This window comes from Crocuta crocuta, unplaced genomic scaffold (genome assembly GCF_008692635.1).
Source record: "Crocuta crocuta isolate KB4526 unplaced genomic scaffold, BGI_CrCroc_1.0 scaffold32, whole genome shotgun sequence".
Classification (NCBI taxonomy): domain Eukaryota; kingdom Metazoa; phylum Chordata; class Mammalia; order Carnivora; family Hyaenidae; genus Crocuta; species Crocuta crocuta.
Window position 1 is genome coordinate 968055 of NW_027529424.1, and position 22949 is coordinate 991003.

Below are 22949 nucleotides of genomic sequence, written 5' to 3' on the forward strand. Positions count from 1 at the left end.
GGAGAAGAAGGGCGGAAATGGTGGGGGAAAGGGAGAGAAGCAAACCATGAGAGACTCTTGAATGCTGACAAAAACTGAGGACTGATGGATGTGGGGGGAGGGGGGGATGGTCATGGAGGAGGACACTTGTGGGGATGAGCACTGAGTGTTATGTGGAAACTAATTTGACAATAAACTATTAAAAAAATAAATAAATAAATAAATAAAATAAAAATAAAAATAAAAAAAAAACATTAAATTCTAAGACAGAGAAGGATAAATGTTCTACTTTGGAAATAAAATAAATCCTGAGAGATACATAGGGAACTGTTTTTATTTCTTCATGAAATAAAATTGCATTCAGGGGCACCTGGGTGGCTCAATCAGTTAAGTGGCTGACTTCGGCTCAGGTCATGGTCTCACAGATCATGGGTTCGAGTCCCATGTCAGGCTCTGTGCTGACAGCTCAGAGCCTGGAGCCTGCTTTGGATTCTGTGTCTTCCTCCCTCTCTGGCCCTCCCCTGCTCACACTCTGTGTCTCTCTCTCTCAAAAATAAATAAACATTTTAAAAATTTAAAAAATAATAATAAAATTGCATTCAGAGTGTGATGCCCTAAAGGCTGTATACTAATTCTGCTGTTCTAGGCAATAGGTTACACATTTCTGAAGTCACGCTCTCATTTTTAACTACTCAGTAGGTTGTCAAAATATCTCACCATCATTCCATTTGGTTATATTCAAAACTTCACCCCCCACTTTTTCTTTCTCTTAAAAAGGGAATGTAAGATCGATCTTCTTACTGTCTTCTTATTCTTTTTGCTGGGAAGCAATGGTTTCCTCTTTTTCCATGTCTTAACCAGTTGGAGACATCCCAGTCACTCCAGTCCATTCACTCAGGTGGTCACCGGCGCCCTGTTCCTGCAACAGCCCGATGTGAAAAGATAGACGAACACAAAGTCCATGAAAGCTGTAAGACTGTAGGATACTGAGATCATTGATTTTACAACAAAATAAGCAGTCACCGATAGCTTCTGAGGTTCAAACATTCAACTCTAGTGCATGTAATTGTCTATTCACCAAACTTCTATAGTCAGTTTTTCAAAGACGTAATCTTTAAAAAAAATTTTTTTTAATGTTTAATTATTTTTGAGAGAGAAAGACAGAGCATGAGTGGGGGAGGAGCAGACAGAGAGGGAGACACAGAATCCAAAGCAGGCTCCAAGCTCTGAGCTGTCAGCACAGAGTCCAATGTGGGGCTGGAACTCATGAACCAGGAGATCATGACCTGAGCTAAAGTCAGATGCTTAACCGACTGAGCCACCCAGGTGACCCCTTCAAAGACAGAATCTTGCGTTTGTTTTCCTAATGTCCTATAATTACCAAAATACAACAGTTAACTGAAATAAAGTGCCCAGAATTTTCACGATGATTTCTTGAATTCATTTTTCTATTAAAATATGTTCTAACTGGCTGAAATACATTCAAATTTGGCCTCATAAAGTAGGTGTCATTCTTTTTTTTTTTTTGAAATTTTTCAATCACAATGACGAATACTCATTGTGGTAGTTCCTCCTTACCTGTGGCTTCGCTCTGTGCAGTCAAACACAGTCTGGAAGCAGAGGATCTTCATTCTGATACATTGTCAGAAGGTCACTGGCAGCCTAGCACCACATCCTAATGCCTATGTCATTCACCTTGCTTCATCTCATTATATAGGCATTTTATCTTACATTATCACACAAAAAAAGGATGAGTACAGGAAAATATATTTTGACAGGGCACAGTCACATAACTTTTAAAAAGTATTTTTTAATGTTTATTTTTGAGAGAGAGACAGAGTGTGAGTGGGGCAGGGGCAGAGAGAGAGAGAGAGACATCCAGAATCCAAAGCAGGCTCCAGGCTCTGAGCTGTCAGCACAGAGCCTGACACAGGGCTAGAACTCACAAACTGCAAGATCATGACCTGGGTCAAAATTGGATGCTTAACTGACTGAGCCACCCCGGCGCCCCTCACATAACTTTTTAAAATATTTTGTTATAATTGTTCTATTTTGCTGTTATGAATCTCTTACTGTGCCTAATTTTAAATTAAACTGTATCATAGATGTGTATGTACAGGGAAAAAAACCCCACAGAATATACAGGGTTTGGTATTATCTTTCGTTTCTGGCATCCACTGGGGGGTCTGGGAATGTATCTCCCATGGATAAGGGGGGACTAATGTGTGTTGAAAAAGTCAAGAAGTACATTAAACTCCAAAAAAAGAAAAGTCAAAATAATCATCATGTCAATTAGAAGTATCCATCCTTAACACTGGTATCATCCTAAACATGGGTTAGAAGGACAGACTTTAAAAGCTTTATGAAAAGAAGGGGCACCGGGGTGGCTCAGTCAGTTAAGTTTCCAAATTTGGCTCAGATCATGATCTCACAGTTTGTGGGTTTGAGCCCCGCGTCGGGCTCTGTGCTGACAGCTCAGAGCCTGGAGCCTGTATCAGATTCTGTATCTCCCTCTCTCTCTGACCCTCCCCTGCTCACACTGTCTCTCTCTCTCTCAGAAATAAATAAAACATTAAAAAAAAGTTTTATGAATAGGAGTCTTATAGTAAATGTTCTTACAAGCATAACAAATTTAGGTCAGCCTGGATTCAACAGGGAGGGAAATGTATGGAATACTTTGGGAAAAAAATAGAAATAAAATTGATGGAATCACTGAATTTCAGAAAAATATTTCCTCAGTATGAAAGATGGGGCCTAAAATTTCCCTCCTAGTTAATAAAAATAGATTAAGAGAGAATAGGAGGCGAAGAGTCATTTATTTGAGCTTTATATATCAATCACACACAAGTACCAACTGATTCTTCTATGAAGAAGTGAATTGGTCCAATGCTTCCTCCTACCTCCTGTAGATTCTTGTTACATTCTTAATATTCTAAAGGTTGTGGTATTTACATTCTGCCCTGAAACCGTAATTCTCACAGGTGTTTGGGCTTAGTTACAGACGTAGAGGAGTTAAAATGAAGTCCTTTGAGTTACACAGTTACTCTGATGAAAGCAGCACCCACACAAATGGATATATCATGAGTCTTGTTTGCTTTTTCACCCTACATGTATTACCAACATGTATAATGACTAGATCAGAGAAAATTAAAGGATTGTGAATACTGGATTTTAAAACACTTTTGACCCTTCTTTATTCATTTAGGTTTAAGTTCATGTTGTATTTTAAGGCAATATGTTAAGTTATTGTATGACTTTATGGATAATTTGGAATACCCCACAAAACGGTACGTGTGCCATATTTCAGTGAAGCATTTGCCCTTCATTTCCCTTCACTGTAATGGGAGGCTCACTGTTTTGTTGCTGCACAATACACTAGATACGACCAAAAGTGAGTTGGACATGTGTGGTCCAGCCTGATAATCCATTAACATATATGACTATGTAAAATCTTTTTTTTTCCATAGCAAAATAACACAAAGAAACATAAAAAGAAAAAAAGGTGCAAATTCACTGTATAAAAATACTTTCACAATTAGTCAGGCTTGCCATATGTATTCAGTGGCTGTATTATAGGGCTTTTACAGATGAAGCATATTTTCTAAAATTTGTGGCACAATCATACTTTCTGTTTTACCCATGCCATTGCTGCTTTAGGCTTGGCTTTTTGATACATCACAAAACACTTTTATTTACGCATATTCATTCAAGAAATGGTTTCTTGAATGTCATCTATGTAACGTTTTGTCACTTTCAAACAAAGCAATCATGTCAACTGTAAACAGAAAAATGCTTTCAACAGAAGAGCAGAAAATATGCTGCATTCGGTTGTACTGGAGAAGTAACCTTTTTTTCCCCCACTAGAAATATGCATCTTCTAGACATATTAGGTATTTCAAACCTTTGTTTTCCTACAATAGCTAAAGGGAAGATCAATGCATTTTCACAACAGAAACCCGAGTGGCTCCTGAAACTATACTATCTAGTGGTGGTGCAAATCCCTCCCCTACCTTTTTGTCTGTCTTATAACTTACTTTCTACTTATTAAAAAACAGAATGAAACTAAAATTGGGAAAGATCAACTTACAGTTTTTCGATTAAATATTTCAGTAATCCTGGGAAGTTCAGTGGCAATATTAATTCCGCTAGTAACATTCAGCACTTTGAAATGTGATGGTTTACTTTGCTGACAATTGTGGCAAAAAAATAATTACTATAAAATACATTTGACCTTGATAATGCTAAGCTGTGGCTACAGAAACAGGAAATGGTAATACCTGACTTTCTAGTTTTGTAAACATTGGATTTTAATAAACAGTATTAGGGTTTGTAGAGGTATCAGAAAGAAACCGAGCTATATCAAATCCTGGACAATCTAAGGTTCTAATAGTAGAGCTTCTGATGTACCAACCATCTCAAACCCCCTCTAAGCAAAAGTCCTTTTCACTTCTTTTTTCGCTCTGAAAAGTGTTTTTTACCTTTAGTGGTATTAAAACCCCAAGAGCATTAGCATCCCAAATCTTTCCTTTCTTTCCTTATTTTAATTTTTTCTGCTTTTTCACCACCATATGGCAAAGGAGCCAATCAATTAACACCCCTCTGGGCTTGTTTCCCCAAGCGTAAAAAGGTCTCATTGGAAGGTTTCTGACGTCCGTACACCTCCCTTCTCAAAATGTGGGAGAAGGCCAGCTGAAAAAACTCATTTCCCAAATAAGCCTTTGTAGTCTATGGTCTAGGTGTGCTGCTCTGCATGTGTGCAGCGTCAAGCCACTCCTTTCAGCCCCCACAGCTGGCCTGCCTTCTCCAGCCTCTCAAACCTTTCTTCTGCCAGAAATCTCCAATTTCGTATGTAAGGTAAACTGTGCCACAGAAGGCTGAGACGGAGAAAGAATTCTGGAAACTCGAGGCCAAATGACTGGTCCGCAGAACTCTGAAATGGGAACCCATAATAGCGGCCTCTCAAGCCCAAGAGAACGTGGGCCTGGAAGCTACTGGAAAATCAGATTCTGAAACTCAAGAAGCAGCAAACAAAGACCACCGCCAGGAGAGAAAAGACAGAGACGAGCAGCACAAATCTCAGACACCACAAGCGCATGCCAGAGCGGAAGGGGCGGAGCCGAAGCTTCCGGGGGCGGGGCCCGGACAAGAGCCGCGGACGGGGCTGAGCGCTCGGGCCCCTCGGGGCCCACCCACCCGCTGGGTCGAGCTCTCCGTGGTGACCCTCGCTGACCGACCTGGAGAGGCCGAGGCACCCCTCCCGGGAGCTCGCAGGAGAGCGCGGCGGTGCTTAGGATCCGCGGGCTGGTCAGCGAGACGCCAACTGTCGGGGCCTCGGCGACCCTCGCGTCTCCTAGCAACGCGGAGCGCCCCGCCCCGGCCCCGCCCCCTGCGAGCGGCCCTTGGGCGCAGGTGCAAGGGCTTGGCTGGCCGGTGGCCCCAGTTTGGAGAGTCAGCAGGGGGGGAGACTTGCAAGGGCTGAATGTGTTCTTTGCTTCTGCAGTCCCAGACGGAATTCCGCTGGCGATTTTAATTCCTGATAGTAGATGTGTCCTGTCTGTACGACGCCATTTCTCATTTTGTTGAAAATAAACGAACGAGGGGCGCCTGGGTGACTTAGTCGGTTGAGCGTCCGACTTTCACTTAGGTCATGATCTCGAGGTTCGTGGGTTCGAGCCCCGCGTCGGGCTCTGTGCTGACTGCCAGCTCAGAGCCTGGAGCCTGTTTCAGTCTGTGTCTCCCTCTCTCTCTGACCCTCCCCTGCTCACGTTGTCTTTCTCTCTCTCTCCTAGAAATAAATAAAAATATTAAAAAAAAAGAAAAAAGAAAATAAACGAACGAATCAACTCACAGGGTAGAGCATACTGCCTGACAATTGGTAAACCTACAATAAACAACATCCATAATTTAAATGATTTTTCTCTATCATTACCTTTATTCGCATATTTAAAATACTATCGATCTACGTATAATTCCCAAACTTGTTTCCTCAGCCCCGATCTCTCTCTCTCTCTGAATTCCAGACCTGTATGTCCAGCCTATATTCAACATGCACTTGGTTGTCCAACACAACCCCCTCTTCAAGCACCCCATCTCCGGCCTTCTCCTTCCAAAGTCTTCCCCCTTCAGTAAATGGGTCCTGGAGCCTTGCTCTCTTTATTCATCATTGCTGGCTTTTCTGTTCCCGGTGAGTCCAAGCCACCATCATTCCCCGCCACCTCCCACCCCTCTGGTTATTGAGCTAGTCCCCAATGAGTCTCTCTTGGCCCCCCTTATCTATTCTCAACACAACAATCAATGCGATCTGTTTAAACATAATTTAGGTTGTATCCTGCAATGGCTCCTCATCTTAACAAAGTGAAACCCAACAAAACCCCACAAGATTTGCTCTTCCCTTGCTCTGGAGCCCTGGACCGCTCCATCCCAGCCATCCTGACCTGGCTGTTCCTGGCTTTGCTTCCATAGTGAGGCCGTATTTGCGGCTTTTGCCTCTGCCTGGAATGCTCTTGCTCCATTTATCTCTCTGGCTCATCTTGAAGCCTTTGTTAATGTCTCAACTTGCACAGCCCCATGTCTCTAGCTCACTCTTCCCACCGTGCTCTCTTTACTCCTTACTGAGTTCTAGCGTTTCTTTCGTCCACAGCACTTAATCACCACCCCATTTACTGTTTACATTGCTTATTTCTTAATTGTATTGTCTATCATCTGCAAGAATGTGATTTCCATAAAGATAGAGATCTTGTTAACCAAATTTCTAGAACAGTGCCTGGCACACAGTAGATGCTAAAGCAATATATTTCAAAAGAATATGTTTCACCAGCATGGCCACTATGATGCTGTGGAGGCAGTATATAGCATGGCGTCTAAGACATGACCTTGGATTTGGATCTGGTTTTTCCTAGTTGCCACATGACTGTGCAAATTACCGACCTTCAGTTTCCTTAACTGTAAAGTGAAGACAAAACTGTACCTATCTGATAGGGTGGTTCTGAGGATGCCAATAAATATAAACCATTTAGGACAGCACCTGGGACCATATAAATGATAGGTATAGTTTCCACTCGAATGTACACTGCATTGCCACATAGGTTTGTCTCTACTTTGCTCACTGTGGTAACTTTAATGTTCAGAATAGTGGCCAAGACACAGTAGCTGGTCAGGGACTGTTTGTTGAATAAATAAATGAATCCACACCATTGGAGTATTGTGGCAGCTTCCCACCAACATGCCCTGCCCCAGACTGCCTGAGTGTTCTTTCTAACTCAAATTGCTTTCACACTCAGTCCCCTGGAGCGTGTGTTAAAATAGATAGCTTGAGAGTTCTAATTCAGCATGTCTGGGCTACAGTAGAAATTTTGCATTAAAAATAAAAAAACTTTAAGTAGGCTCCAAACCTAGTATGGAGCTTGAACTCACAACCCCGAAATCAACCAAGCCAGCCAGGAGCCCCAAGATTTTGCATTTCTAATAGGTTCCCAAATGCTGTTGGTGATACTCTTCCAGGTCCATACTTTGAGAAATATTGTTCTGATCTCACCTGTCACTGTCTTGTTTCAGACCACCCAGGCTTCTCACTGCCACTCAAGTTAAACTCTTCAGTTTGGTTTGGTCCCTTCTTACCCAGCTTAGCCTTGACTTCCTCTGTTAAGTCCCTATTATTTTATCCCCTTTGCCCCTAGGGCTTTGGTTAAAAGGAATCATTTGCAGTTCCCAAACTGAATAAATTCCTCATAATTGAGCTCTTCTGCCTGACGTCCACACCAGATTCTGAGCACACTTCCATTAAAGCACCTGCAGAACTTCTTGCATTTGTTTATTTCCATGAGTTCCCACTTCCACCAGATCGTAAGCTCTTGTTCCATGGCTGATTCCTCTATGTACATCCAGGTCAAGCACAGTGCCTGACACTTAGTGGGTGCTCAGGAAATAAGAATAAAAGCTAATATTTATTGAGTACCTACCATTTTCCAGGACTTTTGTTTTTCCTTTTATAGTTTATTGTCAACATGTAACACCATATAACACCCAATGCCCATCCCAACAAGAGCCCTCCTCCATGCCCATCACCCCCCCTTCCCACTTCCCCTCCCCCATCAGCCCTCAGTTTGTTCGCAGTATTCAAGAGTCTCTCATGGTTTGCCTCCCTTCCCCTCCATCACAGTCCTCAGTTAAGTTTCTCCTGTTCCACTTATGAGTGAAAGCATATGGTATCTGTCCTTCTCTGCCTGACGTATTTCACTTAGCATAACACCCTCGAGGTCCATCCCCATTGCTACAAATGTCCAGATTTCATTCTTTCGCATTCCCGTGTAGTATTCCATCGTATAGATAAAACCACATCTTCTTGATCCGTTCATCAGTTGATGGATATTTGGGCTCTTTCCATGATTTGGCTATTGTTGAAAGTGCTGCTGTGAACATTGGGGTACTATGTACCTCTTGGATACATGCATCAGCACTTCTGTATCTCTTGGATAGATTCCTAGCAGTGCTATTGCTGGGTCCTACGGGAGTTCTAGTGTTAATTTTTGAGGAACCTCCACATTATTTTCCAGAACGGCTGCACCAGTTTACATTCCCACCAACAGTGTAGGAGGGTGCCCCTTTCTCCACATCCTCGCCAGCATCTAGAGTCTCCTGGTTTGTTCCTTTTTGCCAGTCTGACCGGCGTGAGGTGGTATCTCACTGTGGTTTTGATTTGTATTTCCCTGATAAGGAGGGAGGCTGAGCATCGTTTTCATGTGTCCGTTGGCCATCTGGATGTCCTCTTTGGAGAAGTGTCTGTTCATGTCTTCTGCCCATTTCTTCATTGGATTATTTGTTTTTCAGGTGTGGAGTTTGGTGAGTTCCTCATAGATTTTGGATACTAGCCCTTTATCTGATATGTCATTTGCAACTATCTTTTCCCATTCTGTCAGTTGCCTATTAGTTTTATGGATTGTTTTCTTTGCCGTGCAGAAGCTTTTTATCTTGATGAGGTCCCAAGAGTTCATTTTTGCTCTTGATTCCTTTGCCTTTGGAGATGTGTCAAGTAAGAAATTGCTGTGGTTGAGGTCAAGGAGGTTGTTTCCTGCTTTCTCCTCTAGGGTTTTGATGGTTTCCTGTCTCACAGTCAGGTCCTTCATCCCCTTTGAGTTTATTTTTGTGTATGGTGTGAGAAAGTGGCCTAGTTTCATTCTTTTGCATGTTGCTCTCCAGTTCTCCCAGAACCATCTGTTAAAGAGGCTGTCTTTTTTCCACTGGACACTTTTTCCTGCTTTGTCAAAGATTAATTGGCCATACATTTATGGGTCCAGTTCTGGATTCTCTATTCTATTCCATTGGTCTATGTATCAGTTTTTGTGCCAATACCATACTATCTTGATGATGACAGCTTTGTAGTAGAGGCTAAAGTCTGGGAATATGATGCCTCCCATTTTGGTTTTCTTCTTCAATATTACTTTGACTATTCCCATTTTCCAGGACTTTTTGGGTGGACTCCCTTCCCTCCTTCCTTCCTTCTTTCCTTCTTCCTTCCTTCTTCCTTCCTCCCTCCCTCCCACTCTCTCTTTCTTTCCTTCCTTCCTTCTTTTTTCTTAGTTAAATAATAACACTTTTTAATCTATCAAAGGGTTGAGAGTAGGAAGAATGAAGAAGAGATATTGGTGGTAGAGAGATATATGAAACTAATGGAAAATACACACACATTGTAATTTTTCAAAGCCACCTTCTGTTATGTGAATTAGCCATTGTCTTCTTAACTCCTCCAGAGAAGGGATATCCTTGCCAATCTTGTTCACTCTGTCCACTTTCTCCCATACACTCTCCAAACATTTAAAAAACAAATCCATGGCACTGTCATTGAAATGCTCTCAATAGCACATATTCACCAGAGTATAATTTGATAAGTTTTGACATATGCCTACATCTGTTGTTTCCTGTGCCCCCAGCTAACTGCTGATTTGCTTCCTGTCACTCTGGATCAGTTCACATTTTCCATAATCTACATAAAGGGAATAGTACACTATGATCTCAGACTTCCAGCTTCCAGAACTATGAAACGATTAGGTTTCCGTTGTTTAAGTCACCCAGTCTGTGGGACTTGTTACAGCAGCCCTCGCACATAAGGACACTTTTTATTTATTTATTTATTTATTTATTTATTTATTTATTTCTTAGGTTTTTAATTTTTATTTCAAGTTTTGTCTGTCTACAATTTTCTCTGCCAATATTCCACACCTTTTATTACTTGTACTTCTAGATTTTGTAGACTATTTGTCACTATCAGGTATATTAAACTTATGCCATTTTCTAATTAGCTATTGATAGTGAATAGCAATACTTGTGATTTTTTTTAATTGACGGAAAATTGACATACAACATACCGATTCAGTATTTGTATATATTGTGAAATGATCACCATATTAAGTTAACAATACTAGTTTAAAAATACTGGGGATTAAGGAATGCACTTGTCATGATGAGCACTGAGTGATGTTTGGAATTGTTGAATCACTATATTGTACATCTGAAACTAATATAAGACTGTATATTAACCATACTGGAAATAAAATAAAATAAAATAAAATAAAGTAAATAAAATAATAAAATAAAATACTACTGTTGATTTTCTATGTTGATTTATATCTAGCAATTTTACTTTCTTCTCTTAATACTTGCATGTAGTTGGAGTTTCTNCCGTTGATGGACACTTAGGCTCTTTCCATGTTTTAGCTATTGTGGAGAGTGCTGCTATGAACATTGGGGTACATGTGCCCCTGTGCATCAGCATTTCTGTATCCCTTGGGTAAATTCCTAGCAGTGCTATTGCTGGGTCATAGGGGAGTTCTATTGTTAGTTAAGGACACTTTTTAAAAAACATATTTCATGGCATACTTCCTAGTGTGACACTTCTTTTCTTCTAAAAGTGTAGTATAGAATATAACGAACTTATAATACAAGTTTATTTACATTGACAACAGCTTATAAAATAAGAAAAATATATCTGCTAGTGATTTCCCAGCAAAGACTTATGCCTACCTCAAGAACTCCTTTTTTGGGATTTAATATACACTTGGTAGCAGTTTTCAGTCCTGTTGAGGTGAAACAAACCAGAAGTCCAAAGAGGTTGGGATAACAGAAGGATTCCCAAGTAGGGAAGGACGAAACAGAGCAGTTGCTGCTGTTGTTGACTACATTTCAGTTTTCTCTATTAGCAGCCACAGGAGGCATTTCTCTTGGAATGCAGTATCCAGCAAACTTGGATTCCCCTTAAAATGTGTTTTATTTTTGACCCGAGGATATTAAAGCCTACTCAGTGATTGTGGCTTCCTCTAGAAGAGCCAAATAATTGGCTGACTTCTCCCAAGGGTACACGTGTGCATGTCTGTGGCCTATGCTCACCCCTCTTCATTACTATCTCACCTATCTTTACCCCTTTATCTGAATCTCTTTTTCCCTTTATGCTTTCATACTGTATCCGTCGTGGAAAGAAGAGAGGATACACAGGTGGATAGATAAGAATATGAGTAGTATCTTGGCCTGTCTTGCCAGGAGTTCTCACTGCGGAATTTGGTGTTAGGTATAGACAGCTTAGTCCTCCTTTATTCAAAGACAAACCATCTTCTACCCAATCAAAGGTGTTGGCAATAGTATACTAGCAGACTGCTTTACTCAGATGAGTGATTATGATGTCATTCCATTCCCACTCACCCTTCTTCCTCTGAGGGTGTCATTCCGATTCCTAATTCCACTGCTTAAAATGAATTGTTCTTGGATTTTTTCCCCCAAATTACTTTGCGTCTCTGCGGAAGCATTTGTTTACCATATTTTGCAAAGGTGTTGTCTCCAAATGGATTGAAAACGTATCTGAAGGCACATCTTAGTCATCTAGGTAAACGCTGCAAGGCTTATTACAGCGGTATGCACAAAGCAAGACCTCAAGAGTGTTCAAGGTGTTTCTGATTATTAATATTGAGGTGTTTAAAGGAAACTTGCTAGGAAAAGGCCCAACTAATGGCCCATTCACCATTCGGTGATGCTTAATATTTTAACAAACCTTTTCATAAAGTTGCTTTGGTAGTTAAAAAAATTCAGATCTTACCCCCCTAAAGACCTGACCCTTTTCACCTACCACTTTTTTTTCTTTTATATATCCTACCACTTTTTATTTCTTTTATATATCCTTTGAACTTCTAAAAATACAGCTCAAAAGGATGGTGGGCTCGTGGCGGGGGAGGAGGGGAGAAGGCCAGCCCCTAAGCTAACCTTGGGATCTTTACTTACCTACCCTAGGATCACGCATCTGAGTTCTGATCATCGGGGATTGTTTATTTACTGTGTGTAGATTACACATGGAAGTGCGAACTAACAGTTATTGAATCTACCGTAAGTCACATACAATTTTTTTCTTCATACGATCCTCATGCTTAAAATCCCCTAAGATAGAAACTGGGAAGAGACGGAAGGAAGAAACTAAGCTTGGCTTTCAGGCTCTCAGGAGACAAGCAGGAGGGGGAACGCAGTCGGATTTCAAAGCGAAGCTCCGCATCCCTTTCGTGTCTTTGCCTCGGGTGGAGCACCTGCTACGGGTGTTCAGTTTCCCGTCGCGCTATCGTTCCTGCACAGACAACGGGCACTCTGCACCAGAACGACACCCGTGTTGAGTCCAAGTTCCTGGCAGGCGGCACCCTCTTGGCGCCACACCCTAGATCCTAGCCGGGTCGTCCCAGCCCTAGGCTCTGCGGCTGTCCCAGCCCAGTATTGCGCAGCTCGGGTATTTAACTCCCAGGGTCGCGGGCTGCGGACCCGCTCCCGAGGCTCTTCGGCACCGCCCCTGCCACCGCACGGCTCCTCTGATTGGACGTGGCTGCGCCCGGCTGGCCAATGGCGCGGCGGCGGCAGGGTCCCGGAAGTGGCGGCGAGGCCCGGGAAGGAGTCAGTTTCCGCAGGCTGAGTCGGGGCCGGTTCAGCCGGGCTTGGCGGGTGCTATGAGTTGCTTCCAGGGACAGATGGCCGAGTACCCAACCATCTCCATAGACCGCTTCGACAGGGAGAACCTGAAGGCCCGCGCCTACTTCCTGTCGCACTGCCACAAGGGTGAGAGCGCGCGGCTCGCCCCCCACCCCGGGGGACGCGGGCTGCCGGGGTCGGGGCGCCACCGGGAAGCCGGCGGGGGTGGCCGGGATGCTAGGCGGCTCCAGCCGGGGAGTGCAGGCTTCAGGAGGCCGGGGCCGTGACTAGCAAGTGCACCTTATCCCAGCCTGGCTCTTCAAACTTCTCTGCGGCTTTATTGCCTCATCTGTACAACGGGACAGAACCGAAACTGCGGGCTGCGCCTTGACCCGGGCCGGTTTGACCAGGCATAACTATTAGGCTCTCGTGGTAGCTCTCCTAGCAGCCCGTAGTCCGAGGTCAGCGAGGATTACTCCCTTCTTCCTCCACATCTTCGCTAGTGTTCGAAAGAAGGTAAGTTTTAGATGAAATTCCGCCATAGCCCTCAAGCGCTTACTATCAGGCAGGTGCATTCACTCACAAACATCCTGTCTGTCAGCTCTACGAAGTGCAAGTTCCCCTTCCTTTTAGATGTTCTGGCCTCATGCAGTATAAAAGGTTCGTGTAAGGGTAGGCAACCAGAATGCTAAGATTGCCGGGTGGCCCAGCGTTAGGGATTAAGCCTCGAGTCACCCCTAGTAATACAGCCTGGAGGCTGGATGCTCCAGGTGAAGCTGCGGTGTCTCTAAAACGTTCTGGCCAATCTTCAGAGCTGGAGTAGCTCCATTTCACAACCATTGCCCACTTTTAACTTCTCCTGTGCTGAAGTTACTGCTTTGCGGAAATGCCTGTGCTTTCTTGCCCTAGCCTACGAATTCTCTCCTTAAGGAGGAAAATCTGGATTTCCCCTCGCGTTTTGCAAAATAGCACCGTGAGCTTCTTTGAGGGTCTTTCTACTTCTTCTCAAGAGTAACGCTTTTGTTTTTGCTTTGTTTCTCATTGTGAATCGACTGCCGGGTGGGGGTGCCTCTGTTGTGCCTTTTTTCTGGAGTCTCACCGGAGTTTGTAAGCCAAATGTGATAGCGGTGATTGAAGTTCGGCGTAGGGGTTCGCCCTTTATGTTTTCAAGGAATGGGTTTGGAAAAAGAATCCATCTAAAAGAATCTGAAGAATTGATCATTGGTTTGTACATTAAAGAGAAAGTTGACTTTCTATTAATTGAGCTGTTTATAATAACTTCCTTTCTCTAATCACATGTGCATCTCTTTACTCAATCAGGACGTAAACTCATCAAAGCAAGAACTTGTGCTTTCAGAAATTTCCCACACTGCTCACAGGTGTTTTTTTTAACCTTTTTGAGAAATAGATTTCTTTGGATGTGCTATGGACTGAATTGTGCATTCCCCCTCCCCAATTTCATATGTTGAAGCCCTAAGCCCCCATGTGACTGTATTTGACGATGGGGCTTTTAGGGGGCATTGCAAGTGCAATGAGGTTGTAAGGGCGGGGTCCTAATTTGTTAGGATTGATGGCCTTATAAAAAGAGGAAGAGAGGTTTCTCTCTCTATTCACATACACACACTGAGGCAAGGCCGTGTGAACACACAGCTAGACGGTGGCAAGCCAGGAAATGTCTCACCAGAAGCCAACCTTGATCTTGGAATTGAGCGTCCAGAGCTCTGAGAAGTTTCTGTGGTTTAAGCCGCCTTGTCTATGGTATTTCGTTATGTCAGTCTGAGCAGACTAACACGGAATATCTGATAAATGCTATGGGGTTTGAAAGAAAAAAATCGCATAGATGCATTAACATCACATTTTGATACAACATCAGATCCCATGGCCCACTGGGTGCCAGTTTGTGGGCCGCCAGGCTCCCAGCGCTGTGCTCAGGGCAGGCTTTACTAGGCCTCAGGAAGGCCTGGAGGACGAGAGGGGATCTATGGCCTGAGATAGTGGGCCAGGGTGGGAGAAGGCCCCCCGAGGGAACAATTGACGAGGACGTAATCTGGTCCAGGAAAAGGGGACAGGCCCTGGAGAGGAGACCCTGGGTGCAGTCTAAGCACAAAGGAACCTGGCCCAGTTCTCTAGGCCGCCAGTCAGGAAGGGAGCTGCGGTGGTCCTTGGCCATCTTGATTAGAACAGCTTGTTCTGAATAATAGTAGTTTACGATAACCACACTTTCTGGGTCGTGGAGGAAAACTTTTTTAATTAGAAGCGAAAGGAGTGTATGGAATTCAACAATTATAGTCAGCATAAAAGGGAGAGAAGGATAGAGAAGGGTCAGTACATCAAACCAGGTACTCACAGAATCCAACCTTCTGGCGGGGAGTGGCCCTCGGTGAACAGCCTGGTTGAGGGTCCTGGGCGGGACGGTCTCCCCTCTGGTGAGGCCTCCAAGAAGCTCTTCCCGCCAGGGCAGTATGTACACTACCGTGTGTGATCTCTGGTCAGTCATGAGGTTTGCCGAAGTGCATTCCCGAGCCAGCTGGTTTTTCTGTTTCCCTTACCCTATCTCAGAATCTTCTGAGCCTGCGCGGCTGCATATTTCTCTCCACCCCCCCCGCCCCCCCGGCCCATCCATTCCAGGGGGCCAGCCTGGTCCGCCTCAAGGGGGTGAGGCAAGTTAATCTCTCTTGGCATCAGGAACAGAAGGGCCGGTTCTGATCCCGAAGTCAGATACGGAGCACAAGCCAAGTAAGCTCCTCATGATTGTGTATGTGCGGCCCTGGGTAGAGATGCGTGACACGTCACACAAACACCTTCTACACAGCACAGCTGTGGAGTTGTGCCTGCTGATTTAGTTGAGGAGTAAGGAGCTGAGTCCTGATTCAGCCTCTTTTTGCCGTGGTACAGATTCTTGGGGAGTCCCAATGTAGGTGCTGCCCTGGGATGTCCCCATGGGCCCTAAAAGCCTGGGGCCGGGAGTGATCTGCGGACGTTCACCCTCCAAGGGGCCAAGTGAACTGTCCTGTGCAGGCACATGTCTTGTCAGGGTCTGCCACGTGGGGAGTGGTGACTGCCTTGTTTTCTCTGCAGTTCATGTAATTTGGTGAGTGAGTGAGTGAGTGTGTGTGTGTGTCTGGTGGTAATTAAAATAATTGGGATTGGTTTGATTCAACCAAATTGAGAAGGTGTGGTCATTGCTGTCTAGTCCTTCCCATGCTGAAGATTCAGAATGCATTAGAATGCATCATATGTTTAATGTACTGTTTGCTTTAAATGTTATCTTTCTTTAAGGCTGTCTCTCTGCATCTGTTAATTCGGATGGCTATGGAGCAGGCCTGTGTGAACGGAAACACGCCACCTTTCAGCCCAGTAGTCACAGCAGGCTAAGAAGAGAATGAAACTCTTCTTTTTTCCCTCCCTTTTTTAAAAAGTGTATTTATTTATTTTGAGAGAGAATGAGAGGCTGAATGGAGGAGGGGAGAGAGAGAGGGGAGGGAGAGGATCCCAAGCAGACCCCATGCTCAGCGCAGAGCCCAGTGCGGGGCTCGATCTCACAACTGTGAGAAATCAAATCAGAAATAAGTCAGATGCTTAACTGACTGAGCCACCCAGGTGCCCCCGAGAAGAGACTGGAACTCATCTGACGCTGGCCTAAGCCTGCAAGAGTTTCTGGAGGCATCTGTGGAAGCAAGCTTGGGTTTCCAGATGGACTAACGTAAAGTGACCGGAATGGAATGGTTCACAGAGAATGTGTCCCGAAGGATGGTTGGATTGAAATGAAGGAAGAATATCAAGTCTGGAAGCCGTTCTGAAGTGAGAGGCTGGTCACTCATTCTCCTGTGGCTGCTCAGAGTGATTTAGACTCAGTCCTAAGATGCAGGAGATCATTGTCCCTTTAAATGATGGCCAGAGACGGTCAGCTTTTAGTGCTTCCTGGCCTGTTTTCAGATGCCCTCTCCAGCTGTGGAAGAAGGAGCCAATGGTCCACACGAATCCGCATCTGTGCTCTTACTAAAGTGGACCTCTCGTGTATTTTCTCATAAAAGGAAGCTTAAGAAGAACAGCCAACTGTTTGCTTGGTCTAAGGAATCCTCTCAAAAAAATGTGATTGTGATTTTTGATTCTTTTGTTTTCAGATCACATGAGAGGATTAAGAGCCCCTACCTTGAAAAGAAGGTTGCAGTGCAGGTAATTTATTTTGCTGTGTGTGTGTGTGTGTGTGTGTGTGTGTGTTAAACTTTATTTTGAGGGAGAGACAGAGCATGCGCCTGCAGGGGAGGGGCAGAGAGAGCGAGTGAGGATCCGAAGCAGGCTTCATGCTGTCAGTGCAGGGCTGGATGTGCGTGTGTGTCATAAACCAAAAGATCATGACCTGAGCTGAAACCAAGAGTTGGACACTTAACCGACTGAGCCCCCCAGATGCCTCATATGTGGGTTTTTTTTAAGTAAACATTTTAATTGAGCTGCAACTTCTATGCAGAAAAGCACATACAGCATAAGGGTACAATCTGATGAACTTTTACAGGTGAACACATCCCTGAAGCTTCCACCCAGATCTAGAAATAGAACAGGACCAGCGTCCCCGAACAGAGCCCTGTCCCTCCTCCTAGTCAGTCCTCATCTCCCAGAGACCACCTGTCTTCTGACTTGTCATCAGGGTTTAGCTTTGGCTGCGTTTGAACTCTGTGGAAATAGAATCATCCTGAACAGACTCCTCTCTTTGTTCTCTTTCACTTAACATTACAGTTGTAGGATTCGTCATGCGTTTGGGCGTGCGGCCATAGCGTGTTCATTTTCATTTCTGTGTACACACATGTGCGTATAACTAGTTGTGTTGTGAAGAAAACCACGTGTTCTTGGGTTTTAAAGCTAAATGACTACATTCTTTTCCTACAGGCATTGCCTAAATGTCAATAACAAATCTCCAGATAGGTATCGGAAAGGGCCTTGTTGACCTGTTAACTTCTGAACCAGTCAGTCTTCTCTCTGTGAACTGGTATCAGTAGTCTGCGTTCTTGCGAATGATAGTATGTGTTGATTACTTTTATATGCCAGGCACTAGCTGTTTATTAGTTCAGCAGTTTCTTTGAGTGTCGGTAATGAGTCAGGCCCTATATTGCGTGTTGCGGATATAATAGTGACAACACAGGTGAAAATCCTGTTCTTGGAGCTGAGGTCCTCATCTGAGCCTCTTGATAGCTGTTGTGAATAGATACCATTATTATTTCTGTTTTACAGTTGAGGAAACCGAGGAGCCAGAAAGGTTAAATTAGTTGCCCAAGGTCACGAGGCAGTAAGTGGCAGCACCAGGATTTCAACCAGTTCCGATTTTAGAGGCTGTGTATTAGTTATCTGTTGCTGCGTAACAAATTACCTCAAAGCAAAGCTCAGTGACTTAGGACAGCTAATCATATATTCTGTTTCTCAGTCTCTGTGGGTCGGGAACTCTGATGGGGTGCAGTGGGGGTGGCTGGCTTCTGCCTGGTGGGGTGTCATATGGGGGCTGCCAGTATTTGGAGGCCTGTTCATTCAGTGTCTGACGCCCAGGCTGAGAAGAACCAGGCACCTGGGGCTTTGGGGCCTCTCTGTCACTAGCAGAGATCTTCAGCATGGTGGTTTCAAGGTAGCTGAACTTCTTAAAGAGAGACTCAGGGCGTAAAAGTGTATGTGCTAAGGGGGAGTTAGCAGGTAGCCGTGTTGCCCAGAAGACGTAGCCTCCAAAATCCTTGCAGCCTTCCTTGATCACGCTCTGTCGCTTACAAAGACAGGTTGAAGGGGAGCTTAAAACAGACCCCTCCTGTTAGTGGAGGAATTTCCGTTTTGTAAAAAAGAGCACGTATAGCTGGGATATGCAATTAGTGTGGCCATCTTTGGAAAATATGGTCCACTGCACACTATTTTTTTTAATTAATTTTTTCTTTCATAGTTTATTGCCAAGTTGGTTTCCATAGAACACCTACACACTATATTTTTGACCTCTGAGCTTTGCTTTTGAATTTTTGAAGTTTATTATGAAATTGATTTTTGCTAAGTAACAGGTTTATATGAAGTTAAAAACAAGTCTTCCGTTCCCCCCACCCCTTTCTATTCTTGAGAGGTGGCTTCATTTGATCTTATCTTTCTGGACATATCTAATCATGTACAAACATGTATCTTTCACCTCAGAGTGATGGGGAAGACCATTTTGAGGAGGTCAGAGGGCACGGTAGTTTTGTTCATTTGCTGCTTTGCTTCCCTGTTGTCCCTTTGCACTCATTGTTTTCCAAAGATTTTTATTTTCTTTTTTTAATGTTTATTTTTGAGAAAGAGAGGGAGGGAGAGAGAGAGAGAAACAGAGAGACAGAGCGCGAGGTGGGGAGGGGCAGAGAGAGACAGAGACACAGAATCCAAAGCATACTGTAGGCTCTGAGCTGTCAGCACAGAGCCGGACACGGGGCTTGAACCCACCGACCGCGAGATCGTGACCTGAGCTGAATTCAGAGGCTTAACTGACTGAGTCACCCAGGTGCCCCTAAGATTTTTATTTTTAAGGAATCTCTACACCAAACATGGGGCTCTAACTTACAACCCTGAGATCAGGAGTGGCATGCTCCACCGACTGAGCCAGCCAGGTGCCCCCTTTTGCAGTCTTGATGGGACCAAAATAGTCACAGTTGGTGGCATGTTGGGACTACTCTGACGCTTTTTTTTTTTTTTTTAGTTCATTTGTTATTGAGGGAGAGAGTGAGCAAGCAGGGGAGGGGCAGAGAGAGGGAGACAGAATCCCAAGCAGGCTCTGCACTGTCACCACAGAGCCCGATGCAAGGCTCGAACTCTAGAACTGCCAGATCATGACCTCAAGTCAGAGGCTCAACCTGAACCAAAATCAAGAGTTGGACGCCTAACCCAGGCACCCCTACTCCGATGCTTTTTAAGCCAGCTCAGTTTCTGAGTGATTGGAGACAACTGACACACGATGAAATGTATTTCCTGGCCACCCAGCTGGCTCCTTTTGGATTGTACTGAAACGGCTTTTCTCCATTTCTCCCTTTCAGCTTGAAGGTTTGTTTATACTGTTCACCTGTTACTAAAGAGCTGTTGTTAACTAACCCGAAGTACAGATTTTGGGAGAAACGAATTGTAAGTTTCATTTTTTAAATGGCGTGAATTCTTTTTCTCAAGTGGGAAATCTTTTTCAAGGTAGATTGAACAACTCATTGGAATTATTCAAAGCCCAGTTCTTGCTACACTACATTTATCCACACGAATTACAATATTGATGCTTAGTGTTAGTAATTCATCAGTATAGAAGAGGTTGGTTGGCATTTTATTGTTGCAGATTTGTTTTTCTTATCTCTGAACAGTTTGGTTGAGGGTCTTAGTTTTATTGGTTTAATCTCATTAACTCTTGCTAAGTTGTATTTTAATACTTCAAAGTGTAAAATGTTTATTGACACAATTGATAAATCCTTTTATTTAGGTCATGGCATAGTTTAGGAAAAATGAACACATCTTCTGGGTTATAATAAGGGATAATGACTGGAGTAAAAATAGGATGGGCAGCTTTGAATCTGACGGAATAAATTGGATCTGTCCAATGGAAAGTAGATAGTAAAGTGGAGAAGCAGAAGAATGGTACGTGGAAAATGTGAAGAGGACAGGAAACGTTCTATTATAACAGTAATTACTATCAATATGGCTTTAATTCAGTTCTCTCAAAATGCAGTTTTGTCATTTTAGTTTAAAAAAAAAAAAGGACGATCCATCAAGTCCTTGTTAGTCTCAAGTTATCTCAAGTTATCAAGTCCAAGTTATCTCAAGAAAAGATGTACCAATTAGAAAGTAAAAATGCCAGGGTGGCAATGTTTATATCATACGAAATAGAATCGAAGCAAAAAAAAAAAAAAGATCTTAAGTTTCAAAGAGGATGTTATTTAGCATCCGCAGGAACAATGATCAGGAAGACATGAGCTTACATGCAATTGACAGCGGAGCGTCAGAGTGGACAGAGTCGTAACTGATCACCCGTGTGCTTGATCAGAGAGAGAGAACTGCACTGGGGGAATACAGTTAGGCTTCAATCTACGGATTAAGCCTTAAATAATCGTGGGAGCTGACAGAGAAGTGTGAACAAGTGTCAGCGAGTCTGTTTGATGTTTGTCTGCTGACAGCTCTCGACTGTCACATCCTCTTTCCACGTCTGCCCCACATTCGGGCCCCTCATAGAAGCCTCCCCTCCCTTGGCGCTGACCTGAAGTTCAAACCACGCAAGCCCAGGCACACCCCGTAACCACGGTGAAACCCAGGGCCGCTCACTCCTACCCGCTCTCAGGCCACAAGAGCCACTTCCTCACAGCTGGGGCACTGCCCTCCTTTCCCCCCGAAAGTGTGTTCATACACTCTCGGTGCACGTGTGGCGTCTTCAGCATCCACCTCTGGGGTGGGGTCCGTCCCCACTCCGCAGGAGGACACAACGGCAAGGCTGTAACCTTGGCCTGGGTATTCGGCCTGAAGTTGCCGCGGATCACCCCGGCCAGCTGTGGGGAAGGCGGCTGAGCAAGCAACGGAGAGGAGCAGAGAGAGGCTGGAACCTTCAGGGACAAATGGGAACTCCCGTCTGTCTTCCACTCCTCCCTGCCCTGTAGTGCTGCAGCCCGTGTTGCCACCGAGTTGCACCCCCCTGACCCAGGCCCCTGAGAAGCAGAGGATGTGCAGCCCGAGGTGGCGTTGCCATGGTCCTGCCCTGCGCCTGCGGGTTGAGCCAGCAGATCTCAGCTTGCTGGAGCGTTAGAACTTCTGGCGCCCTTCAGAGCATTAAGAAATGGCTGCTGCTTCCCTTGGGCCTTCCAGACCTCACGCAGAGGTTCCCTGGGGCCAGTCCCAAGCGGGAGGCGTGCATGGAAGGGACTTCTAGGACGGTCCCAGCTCAGCTAAGTCGATGTGGTACAAGGGCCACCTCCCAATCCAAGGAACACCAGGCAGCCCTACTGTGGTAGCTGGAGCACTCCCCACACCACTCTGAGACGCTGGAGACGAAGGTGGCAGGCAGTAAATGAAGAGACAGAAGATTTGAAGGACATAATAAATGGGAACTAATAGTAATCCATAGCTTCACACCCACAGGGAAAACAAGATCTTTGGTGTATTTGGGATATTCACAACTGACCACATCCTGGGTCACACATAAGTAAATCCTAGCGATCTGTGCTCTGACCACAGTGCAGTGATGCTGGGAGCCACAAATAAAAGGAGAGATAAAATCATCCCACACACATGGGAACCAAATGCATACAATAGAGGAAACTGTAAAGAAAAACATGCAATACTTAGAACCGATGGACAGTGAAAACGCGACACATCAACATGTGTGGAACGTGGCTGAATTAGTGCTTGAAGGGAAATTGATAGCATTAAGTACATTTCTTAGGAAACAAAGAGTAGAAGTAAATGCAGTAGGTCTTCAACTCAATAAGAAGGAAAAGGAACAACAAAGCAAATCTAAGTGTATGTGGAAGAAGGAAATAATAAAGATAAAAGGACAAGTTAGCGATATAGAGATGGACGGTCACCACAGAAAATAAAGGGGAAGGTTAACAAAAGTAAAAGCTCATCCTTGGAGGAACAGAGATATATTTCTGCCAAGATAGATTTAAAAAAAATGCATATAAAAATACAGAATGATAAAAAGGAAAACTATTGATAGGAGTAATACAGTTTTTGAAAATTAAGACAGTATGTTTAATCGTTTAGACAGAGTGGATAAGTGGATAAAAATCTAGATAAGCAGGGAAATACCAAATTGAGGCAAGAGAAGTGGAGAACTTGAATACATAAACATTGAAGAAATTAAAACAACTTACAAAGATCACCTCTTCAATAAAGCCCCAGGTCCAGATGGTTTTATAGGTGCATTTTGCCAAATGTTTGAAGGACAAACAATCCCCACACCAGATCAGTTTTTGTAGGATGTAATAGATGAGCTGCTCACCTTGCCGGCAAAATTGATAAAGATAGTGCAAGGGGGAGAAAGGCCATTCCATATGTGACCGTGTGACCATCCTAACCAGGTAATAGCT

General features: G+C 44.1%; 2 protein-coding genes across 10 annotated transcripts in view; one reads left to right on the forward strand and one right to left on the reverse strand.

Annotated features, from left to right (window-relative positions):
- Positions 1-15400, reverse strand: part of MEIG1 (meiosis/spermiogenesis associated 1) — a 19249-nt gene extending 3849 nt beyond the window's left edge. The window contains exons 1-2 of one of the 5 annotated variants that reach the window (XM_077758456.1): positions 15254-15400; positions 697-898 (exon numbers count right to left, since the gene is read on the reverse strand). The gene's annotated coding sequence lies outside the window, so the exon portion shown is untranslated. Of the gene's footprint in view, positions 1-696; positions 899-4066; positions 4173-5172; positions 5320-15253 lie in introns of those variants that run through there. The other 4 variants (XM_077758459.1, XM_077758455.1, XM_077758457.1 and 1 more) reach the window with 4 other exon arrangements.
- DCLRE1C (DNA cross-link repair 1C) overlaps positions 12862-22949 on the forward strand; it is a 38606-nt gene continuing 28518 nt past the window's right edge. The window contains exons 1-3 of one of the 5 annotated variants that reach the window (XM_077758443.1): positions 12862-13053; positions 17031-17082; positions 19929-20013. In XM_077758443.1, coding sequence (XP_077614569.1) covers positions 12945-13053; positions 17031-17082; positions 19929-20013 — 246 coding nt within the window. In that variant the 5' untranslated portion in view covers positions 12862-12944. Of the gene's footprint in view, positions 13054-13111; positions 13423-17030; positions 17083-19928; positions 20014-22949 lie in introns of those variants that run through there. The other 4 variants (XM_077758445.1, XM_077758448.1, XM_077758447.1 and 1 more) reach the window with 4 other exon arrangements.